Source organism: Desmodus rotundus, chromosome 4, assembly GCF_022682495.2.
Source record: "Desmodus rotundus isolate HL8 chromosome 4, HLdesRot8A.1, whole genome shotgun sequence".
Lineage (NCBI taxonomy): Eukaryota > Metazoa > Chordata > Mammalia > Chiroptera > Phyllostomidae > Desmodus > Desmodus rotundus.
The window spans coordinates 24,422,627-24,433,112 of record NC_071390.1 but is presented as its reverse complement, the minus strand read 5'-3'; the positions used below and the strand labels follow the sequence as shown (position 1 = coordinate 24,433,112).

The 10,486-nt window shown below is 52.8% G+C and overlaps 1 protein-coding gene across 2 annotated transcripts; it reads left to right on the top strand.

Annotated features, from left to right (window-relative positions):
- The first annotated feature begins 2,508 nt into the window (after positions 1 to 2,508).
- Positions 2,509 to 7,134, top strand: MARVELD1 (MARVEL domain containing 1). 2 transcript variants are annotated; one of them, XM_053923310.2, is made up of 3 exons: positions 2,509 to 4,671; positions 6,237 to 6,386; positions 6,544 to 7,134. In XM_053923310.2, the coding sequence occupies exon 1, from the start codon at positions 2,671 to 2,673 to the stop codon at positions 3,190 to 3,192; it is 522 nt and encodes a 173-aa protein (XP_053779285.1). In that variant the 5' UTR covers positions 2,509 to 2,670; the 3' UTR covers positions 3,193 to 4,671; positions 6,237 to 6,386; positions 6,544 to 7,134. The 2 variants fall into 2 exon arrangements, with proteins under 2 accessions (XP_053779285.1, XP_024418960.3); XM_024563192.4 differs by having other exon boundaries at positions 6,237 to 7,134.
- Positions 7,135 to 10,486: the final 3,352 nt, after the last annotated feature.

Here is a 10,486-nt window from a genome sequence, read left to right as displayed (position 1 = left end):
TGTATTTTTCTTATCGTTCTCATCTATCGCTTTCTTTGGTGTCCACAACTGCCCCTCCCCTATCAGCAAAGTGCAAACACTTTGAGGGCAGTTGGTTCTCTTCCTGCCTTCCACTGCCAGATTGTTTGCATCCAGCAGGTACTTAGACCATATTTGTTGAGTTGGAGGAATAAAGATCTTTGGGCATGGTTAGGCTTTTGCAGTCTGTGGGACTGCCCCTTGGAATGTTTTCAGGATTCCAGAGGCTTAAAATATTTCTCAAAGCCACTGTGTTGACTTCCTTCCTTGTAAGGAGTAGGACTTGGCTGGTGAGACTGAAGGTCTATGCCCACCAGGTGGCGCCCCACCCTTAACTTTGCAGATGCTCCCCCCCCACCCCCAGAAGAGAGGAGTCTCTCTAAATGTTTATTCGGTTTGGTTCCTCAATCACAGTGATAGTTTGTCATCAGTCCAGCAACCAGATTAAGCCCCCATTTGCTTGTCCTAGCCCCAGCCCTTCTCAAGATTGGCACACAGCCCTGGTTGGTGTGGCTCAGTGGGTTGGGTGGGGGGAGCTGTGAACCAAAAGGTCGCCCGTTTCCCGTCAGAGCACATGCCTGGGTTGTGGGCCAGGTCCCCAGTTTGGACATGCAAGAGGCAACCACACATTGATGTTTCTCTCCTTCTCTTTCTCCCTCCCCCCTCTAAAAATAAATAAATAAATATTCTTAAAAAGTAAAATAAAATGATGCATTCAGAGCCTGTTCAGTACCTGTAGGTGGGGCTGTGTTGGCAGTGAGAGGCATTAGTCCTCTGAGAAGCCACATACATTTTTCTCCCCCAAGGGGAGCCAGGGTGCTGGAAGCGGGAGCTGCTCAGCCAGGCCAGAGGTCATAAACTCATCCCATGACCAGGAGATGAGGGACTAGTTCTGTAGGATAGGGTTAGCTGGGGCTCTGACGCATGCCCAGTCCCCAGGGTAAGAGGGTCTCAGGGTCCTCTCAGGTCTATTGCTGTTTCTGCAGTCACTCAGCCATCCACTCCACTGGCATTTACTGTCTCCTGTGTGCCAGGCACAGGCAAAGATGGAAAAGCATCTTTGGTTACAATGGTTACAAAAGCACCAGTGGTAACAATGTAGCCAACTCAGAACTGCTGCCAAGTGGGGTCTAGGAATGAGCTGCAGTCCAAGCTTATTTGGGAAACTTAAGATGTTTCATAGGATTGACATGCTGGGTAGAATCACAGGTAAAGAAAGGAAGTGAAAAGTCAGGAAACTGTCCGCTGGGGCCAGATTGTGAAATATGCCTAGAGAGATAGAGCCCGACCCTGTGGGGGCGGCTGTGCAATAAACAGCCAGGTCTGTTTTAGAAGGATGCCACAGCACAGAAAGGTCGGACCAAAGGAGAGAGAAGAAAGACCAGCTGGAAAGACCAGTCTTGTGGTCTTAACCCCTGTAGGCTTCGTTTTCTTCTTCAGTAAATGAGGAAACTACTTGTGTATATCACCTGGGTTGTTTTGAGGCTCAAATGAGAATTATGTAAAGCATAGTAATAACAATGACTTAAGCAGTGGTCCCCGACTTTTTTGGCACCAGGGACCGGTTTAATGGAAGACAATTTTCCCACCGATGGGGGTGGGGAGGATGGTTTCCCCAGATGATTCAAGTGCATTACATTCAAGCTCACCTCCTGCTGTGAGGCCCGGTTCCTAACAGGCGGGGAAGTACCGGCCCACTGCTCAAGTTCGGGGACCCCTGATGTACAGCATCAGTAGGCTCCGTTACAGCCTGTTTTGTCCAGTGGTGAAGGACATGGGCTTTGCTGTCTCTTGGACATGGGTTTGTGTCCTGGCTGTGTTGGGTAGCATATTTTTAACCTGGGCCAGATTCCGTGGCAAGGAGGGTTGGAAAGAAGTGATGGGACTCTGTGGTGTGTGGGAGGGTCCGTGGGGCCCCTGATGGGTGACCGTCCCATTCTCTGACATGGAGAACTCGCAGGGCTGAGGCAAAGTTTGAACCAGCTTGCGACAGGGTGAGTTTGAGGTGGGCACTGGCAGGATACTCCAATGACCAGGTGAGAACGGACGTCAGCTCAAGGCCAGCTCGGCTCTCCTCCAGCGCCTCGGTGGGCGCTAATATAGGAGGGAAGAGGAACTACGGGGCCAAGCCAGATACTGGAGGAATGCTCCAGAAGACAGTTTTCCCCTCCAAGGCTGGACCGAAGCCGGGGGGCAGGGTGGGCAGGGCGGCCCCAGATGTGGCAACCTTCACCCAGGCTGGATGCAGCGGAAGGCCCGCGGTTGGCTGGGGTGGGCGGGTGCCTTCTGCCCTGCCCCGAGGAGTAAAGAATCCGAGCTGGGAGTCTGACGGGAAAGGGTGGCCCCAGGGTGGTGAGCGAGACTGAAACAGAGATGGCAGAAAGCCGGGAAGAGCGAGTGGGGGTGGAGACCGACAAGGGGAAGGGAAAGGGCGGGTAGGCGGGGTGGAGAGAGGGAGAGAGAAAGAGAGGAGGCCTGAGGGGAGGAGAGAGGGGAGGAAGGGTGGGAGCAGGAGAAAGAGCGGAGGACTAGGAGGGAGCGAGGAGGCCGCGGCGGGCGCAGCAGGCACTTTGGCTGGGCTGCCCCCGCGAGCAAGGCGCAGCCATTCCGCTCCTCGGGGCGCCGCCGCCGCCACCACCGCGCCCGGGGGCCATGCTCCCGCCACCCCCGCGCCAGCCGCCGCCCCAGGCGCGCGCGGCCCGCGGTGCGGTGAGCCTGCAGCGGGCCTTCTTGCGCGGCCCGCTGGGCGTGCTGCGGCTGTTGCAGCTGGTGGCCGGCGCCTCCTTCTGGATCACCATCGCCACCAGCAGGTACCAGGGTCCTGTGCACTTCGCGCTCTTCGTGTCCGTGCTCTTCTGGCTGTTGACCCTGGGCCTCTACTTTCTCACGCTGCTGGGCAAGCACGAGCTGGTGCCAGTGCTGGGCTCGCGCTGGCTCGTGGTCAACGTGGCTCACGACCTGCTGGCAGCTGCGCTCTACGGCGCCGCGACAGCCATCATGATCGACCAGACGCAGAGGCACAGCTACTGCAACCTCAAGGATTACCAGATGCCCTGCGCCTACCACGCCTTCCTGGCGGCCGCGGTCTGCGGCGGCCTCTGCCTGGGCCTTTACCTGCTCTCGGCGCTTTACGGCTGCTGCCGCCGCTGCCAGGGCGAGCAGGAGGTGGCGTGAGGACGCCCCGCCGCGGGGCAGGGGACCGTGAAGAGACCAGCGCCCCAGCCCTTCCTGCGGCCACCGCCTATATGCTCTGGCGCCCTCCCTTGCTCTGCCTTTCCGCTGCCTCCCGCGCCCCGGCACCCTGACACGCAGTTCCCGCCAGAGGGCTGCATCACCGCCCCGAGTCCAGAGCGCTGTGCAGGATGCGCCGACTCCAGGAACCCCGGCAGGGCTACACCCGCAGGACCGAAGCGCACTCAGACTGGCCCAATGGAGGCGAGACCTCGCGATTCCTCTTCCCCTTTCCTGCTAAGATCGAGACGTGGACAGGCGCCGCGTAGATCCGGGGGAGGCTCCCAAATTGTTAGCAGTCCTCTGGCTGCGCCCCTGCCTCCTCCCTGCCGCCCCGCGGTGGGAAGAACACTCCCTTTCCGTGGCCCCTCTTCCAGCCATGAGTGCTGTAAAAGACTAGCAGGCAGCCGCTAGTGGAGCTGGGGACAGGCCTCCGCTCGTCCCGGAATGAGTTTGGTTTTAGTTCGGCATTTTGCGGGCAACCTGCGCAGCCCTTTCTGGCCCATCCCTCCGTACTTTGATGTCTTGAGGCGGGGCCTATCTCCAAAGGTGAGGATGGATGGTGAGGGGCCTGTAGGCTCTATGCTGGCGTTTGCCTGCTCCACTTTTGTCCTCGAGGTTCACGGAGGCCAGGCCCAAACTCACACTAGCTTCCCAGCCTTCCTCTCACAGGCTTCTGCTCCATTCCCACCTCTCAGTAACTTTTTTGCATTAAGGGATCCCCCCCGACGGCCAGGGAATGTTAGGGTGAGCCCCATTCAGTTTTACAGATGGAGCCCTAGAGCTTGCTCGGATGAAAAGCCAGAATAACACGAGAGCTCATCTCCCAGCTCCCAGTCCAGCGTTGTTTACGTGAAAGTGGCGGTGTTCCCTGGGATCGTGGCTCAAGAGTTACCCTCTAAAAGAGAGTTTCCAGGCCAAATGGGTTTGTCCAAGGTGCTGTTCCTCCTTCTTGGAGAGTCACTAGTGGATCAAAGGCTCTGAGAAGCCCTGCAGTAAAACAAGACAGAGTAGGAAGTGTTTACTGCCTCTGGGCCTGGATCAGATTTTGCCACCTTAGGTTATCCGGCAGTCCGGGCTCCCACGTCTTCCAAGGGGCCCCACCCATAGGCTATGGTCTGTTTGAAGATTCGGGGTGCTCACTCCTCCCCCGGGACTTTCTCCAGCAGAGGAGCTCGCTGTAGCCCATCCTACGGGGAAACAGCAGCTGCTGACAGGCCAGCAAGAGGCCTGGGAACTGCTGGGTTTGAACGTTCCTTTACATCGTTTTGGAAACAAAGCCAAAGTTATCCAGTTGGTTTCCCAGTCAAAAGGCACGTCACCTGTACGAGAGATCCTGGCGTTGACTGCTGGTCACACTCACCAATGACAGAAGAAAGCTCTCTGGAGCGGGGGGTGAGCAGCTGGCCCAGCCACTGTAAGGTATGACGCGTCTTGGTTTTCTGGAGGGGTCATAGGCCTGCGAATAAAAATACAGAGCTTTTCTAACCTTTTCTAAAAGTTAGAAGGTTTTTATCCAGAGAGCAAGTTGGTGGGGTGACACTAATCACCACAATGTTCGAAGAGTTGTGACAATTCAACCATTTTTGCTAAATCCTTCCAAAAACTCTCCCCTCTCTGGATTAGGAACTAGAATAGGGGAGGCCAGAATGTGTCTTTGTGAGCATGTTTTTAAGGCTTAGGTGGAGAGGTGTTAGATTTCTCTGCTGTAGGTTTGAAGATGTGGGTGGGGTGGGGGCTCTTATGTGATGTCCAGGCTCACCGTAGCACTTCCCTGGCCCTCTGTGCTCCTGGCACGGCGCAGGGCACTCGGACCTACTCATTTCATCCTCTCACCGCCCCTGTGGAGGCGCGCTCTATCATTGCGTCCTTATTCCATCTGAGGAAAATGAGTCATGGAGAGGTCGAGTAGCTTGGGCAGAGTCTCCCAGCTGGTGAAGGGTGGGGCTAGGATTTGAACCCTGGCAGTTTGGCCTCTTCAGGACCAGGCTATACTATACAAATATATAAGGGGTGGGGGCAGCGGCAAAAACAATTTATTTATAAAAAATTGTGAAGTTTAAACTTCAGTCATCGTCAAAGTGCTCTCTATTGATGCAAGACACCTATCGAGATTTTCTCCACTGCTCAGAGCAGTTTTCAAAGTTGTCGATTTTGATGCCTTTTAGTGCTTCTGCCATTTTTTGTTTCACCTCTTTCACATTGGCAAAACGTTTCCCTTTGAGGACTTTTTTCATTTGGGGAGATGAGAAACAAACAAAAAAAGTCACTCGGGATGAGATCTGGTGAATGGGGAGGGTGCGGCCCAGGGGTCATGCCGTGTTTGGACAAAAACTGCCGACACTCAGCATGATGTGGGCAGGTGAGCTCGTAAGTCACCCATCGTGAAATGGGCAAACGTGTTGAAAGAGTCTTCAAAAAAAATTCACTGAAGCTGAACGCAGCCTCTCACAACACCACCATCTGGTACACTGATACAGCTGGGTACCTAGAATACTCACCTAGCGGGGGAAGCCTGTACTACAAGGGGCCTGCCCTCCAGAAGATAATTCTGGTTTTATTTGGGTCCCCCCTCATAATAGCAGGGGGCCGATAATGTTAGATACTATTATTATGGTTATTTAAAAAATAATTTAAATTGTGGTAAGATATACATAAGTTAACCATTTTTGAGTGTACAGTTCAGTGGCACTAAGTACATCCACACTGTTGTACAGTTATCACAACCATCCATTTCCAGAACTTTTCTCACAAAACTGAGCTTCGCACCCATTAAAACTGTGGTTGTCTTTGCTTGCTCTGCTCTGGGCAATCCCAGAACACAGCCCTTCGGTGTCTCAGTTAGGCTGGCATGCTGCTGCCATACTCCGGGCAGGGCAACCGGTCCCTCAGCTCCCACCACTGGGCCGGAAGAGCCTGGGGATGGGTTTTGCTGGGATACCTGGGAGTGCCTCGCAAACCCAGTGACTTTGGTTCTTCCGTTGCAGGTTTCCGTGTTGCAGGTGCTGTGGAGGTTCCCAGGGCCTGCTTCCTTGGACGGGCAATACCATTCTGACCTGTATCAGCACAGGTTTTGCAGTGGGGAGAGGGAAGGATCAGTTTCTCATCAACACCATCCGATGGACGAGCCAAGATGGGTGAGGATTTGTTTTGCCTCAGAATAAGAACAACCCTGATTCTCTCTGTGCCGTGACTTGGACACAAGATTCCAAACACCTGGAACTGAGCCGTGTGCCTCTGTGCCCTACACAATGGGTTTTGGCTCCAGCTTTTGTTCCTTCTCTCTTTTATTAGACACCATATAAGCTGCACCTCAGCTCAGATCCAGGCCCCTGAGGATGTCTTCTGAGTGCCCCCAGCCCATGGTGCTTTGTCTGTGGTCAGGTGACCTTACTCAGGAGCAGATTTCTCCTTGGCCTTCTTGGCACCTTATTCATCCAGATGTGCCTGAAACATTCCAGTGCTTACTGGCTCTTCTAGATGTGCCTTCTGCTTGGCCTCCAGCTGCTTCTCCAGATGTGAGAAGGACATGTAAGATGGCCCTGCACCCACCCCCTCCTCCCCCGTGAGGCCCTGTGCCAAAGGAATGGCCACCTGACCTGGCCCAGAACTTTTGGATACTGGAGGCAGTTTCACTGGCCTTTCTCTCTGGACTGCAGGACTCGTTCTAGCCCAAGGCCACCGTGGGCTGCTCCCAGCGCAGAGTCCAGGGTCACGTGCAGACCCAGGAGAGGGCTTTTCCAGCATTCTACAAAGGCCAAAAGAAAGGGTGGGAGTGGGAGGGGAGGGGTGATGGATGGTAGGGAGAGGGGACCAAAGTGCCTCATTTAAGAGTTCAGTGGTGATTACTAACATGCTTTTCTGAATAAAGTTTGTTTTGTCTGACCATTGTGAATGTGTTGTGTCTCCTGGCCCCCGCAGGGAGCCTCTGTGCCAGGTCCCCCGGTCTCCCTCCATGTTCTCTTCATGCCACACGGCTCTGTTGTCTGTCTCCCCAGCTTCCCCTTTCCTTCTGGGAGGGAAAGAAAAATGAGTTCACAGCTCTGACCAGTGTGGCTCAGTGGGTTGGGCATCATCCTGCAAAACAAAAAGTTGCCGGTTTGATTCCTGGTCAGGGCACATGCCTGGGTTGTGGGCCGGGTCCCCAGTGGAGAGTGTAGGAGAGGCAACTGATCAATGTTTTTTCCACATTGATGTTTCTCTCCTTCACTTTCTCCCTCCCTTCCCCTCTCTAAAAATAAATAAATAAAATCTTAAAAAAAAAAAAGAGTTCACAGATTTCCAGTGCATTTAGGGTAGGACACAGGAGCTGGGGGATTGGGAGGTGGGGAGATGGGGGGAGGACCTGTGTTGTCTGTCCCTAACTGAAGCCAGAGAGAATTCCAGGCACTCCCTTCCCAGCTTTCAATGGGCCCTCTGTTTGGGACGCTCTGTTGCCTGATGGTCAGACACAGAATGACCACGGTCATGGAGTCAGAAAGGTCCTGTTGTTCAATCCCATCATTTCACAGAAGGGAAGACGACCCCAGGGTGAAGTGGTAACGAGCTTCGTAGGGGCAGCAGGGGGTCTCTTGGAGCCCAGGCTCGGCCTCTCTTCTGCAGAGCACCGTGCCTGCTCCGGTGTTGGCTCCTGGACACACCCCACCCAGTTTTCTCCCCTGCTTCTAGCCACAGCTTGCTGACGAGGGACCTGGAAAAGGTGGGAGGGGAGTTAACAGATTTCCATGCTGGTTCTTCCCTCCTGTGCCCTGGGCCTGAAGTCTGCAGTCGGGACACCGGATTGTACTGACAGATCTCAAAACCCACTTTGAAGAGCTGCAGGCAGGGATTTGATGCTGTGTGTGCTCCACACCCACTCTCTTTCCCCAAACACGCACACACGCACACATGCACACACCCACCTTCCTCTTCATGGTTTGGATTTCCAGGGTGGAGGAAGATGCCTCCAGCTGCCAAACACCCTCCCTTTCTCCCCTTTTCTCTCTGCATCTATTCATGAATTTCACTCAAAATGAAAAGTGGCCTCCCTTTCTACAAAGGCTAGTAAGTCCCCTGCTCTACTTTAGCTCAGTGAAATATTTTGCAGTTGAAAATGTGTTCCTACTTGCATTACCTTGTATGGTCTTGTCAGCAGTCTCAGAGGCATTGGCATTGACATTCCCATACAATAGGGCATGTGGAGCCCCAGAGAAGAGAAGGGCCTTATCCACGGCCACACAGGCAGCGGCAGGCCCGGGAATGGAAGGTAGATGTTCTCTCACTGACTTCAGCTGCTGGTTACTAACCCCTGTGGTACCCTGTTAAGTTTAGGTAGAGTTTGGTTTTCCCACCTGGAGAGCAGGTGTCCAGGAATGGTCTAATCTGACATTTCCTGTTTAATGCTGGGGGCATGTTGAAATAAACTACTCCTCCTCAGGGACATCCCTGAGCCCATTTGAGTCTGGGGAATCCAAGTGATTTGCTCATTTACGTCTATTACTTTTCCTGCTTCTCTAGGGGTGGGTGTGGGGTGGCTGGTGGTGAGAAAGGAGAACCGTAACACTAATATTTTCAGGGATAAGAGGAAAGAGCAGGGATGTGATAGAGAAAGGTCCAGTTAACACTCTGTTTTTATCATTTTGTTTGTTATAGCAGTTGTATGTAAAATAAATACCAGCATGTATCCAATAAAATATAATAGCAATATTTACTCATTAAAAAATTAAACTGTTCAGAAGTGTACAAGTAAAAAGAGAAGGCACTCGACCATCCTAATTTCACGCTCTAGAGACAAACCATTGTTCACTATTAACTCTCCTTCCTTAATTTTTATAACTAGTCAAGTGCACGTGGATGTGCACACACATTTATGTATGTACTTCAAACTCTTCTACAACCTGCTCCTTACTATGAACAATAGTATAGTTCTAACCCTGCCTATATGTTGGATAAATATAATAATATAATTTACCCTTTCAAAATGTCCGTATGAGTAGTCTGGGACTGCAAGAATTTTGTGGCTTTCCTGGAACCATTCTAACTTTCTCACGTTGGTTGACTTTGTTACTTCCTTGGCTCTTTCTATTCCCACACAACCAAGAGAAAGGGAGGGATCACTGGGTGGTTGTATACACTTTGTAGTCTCGAGGAGAAGATTTGGTTGGGGGCAGCTGGAAGGAGGGGAGGAGGGCCCGAGACTCTCCGGGCCCTGTGGGGCAAAGGAAAGGTGAGCTGGGGAGGTGGCCAGAGTGCAAGGAGAGCACCTGGGCATAGCCAGCAGGAGGGTGTAAACCACCACACCAACCTCATCAGCCTGTGGAAATTACGGTCTGGCTTCTAATCTGAAAGCCCCTTTGTCCTCCGTGTTCCATGGCCCTTCCTTTGAACTGGGTAGCTGTTTGGAATCTTGCAGGCACCAGGGCTGTGAGGGAGAGAAAACTCCCAGAAGCAGCCCCTCTAGCTTCATACCTGTCACCCTCTGCGTTGGGATGCTGGGCTGGTTCTCTTTACTGCTATCCTCAGGATCCCTGAAGAGGGCGCTCTGACGTCCCAGTCGAAAGCTTTTCTGAGTCAAGGTTGGGAAGAGGGGAGAAAGGGAATTAACTTCATGAGTGCCTGCAGTGAGCCAAGAACGTGATGCATACTTTATGTGGCATCTCTGATCACCCACATAAGCCTCCAAAGTATGAAATACCCCCATTCAACTGACGTGGGGAGACAGGTTCCAACACTTGCTCTGCGCAGGGCACTTGACTGACAGAAACAAGATTTAAACTCAGATCTCTGTTATTTGCACCATGCTGTTTCTGAGAATTTCCCAGCAGACAAACTGTCTCTCCCAACCATCCAAAGACTCCACCCAGACCTACGCTGGGCTTTGTAGTAGTTATAGCTTGAGCAAAGGCAACAATGGAAGACTGTAGAGAAAGCTATTATAAATCTGAATTATGTCAGCTTCTTTCTTCCCAGTTTATAGTGAAATTGGATAGTTACCTTTACGTTTCATCAGCCCACTGTGCTAAGGTTACTCTCCTGGGCTCTGCAGACAGTCCCCTCTGCCCTGCGTTAGAAGGATGTAGGATTACCCCTCCCCCCCCCCCCCCCCCCCCCGCCCCGCACTCCTCCCTCTCAAGGCCCCGTGCCATAGGTATGACTACCTGACTTGACCTGAACTTTTGGACACTGAACCTCTCAGCCTGTTGCAATCTTGCCCTGTACTCTGCTGTCTCCTTCTGTGCCCCCTGGGCAGTTAGCACGA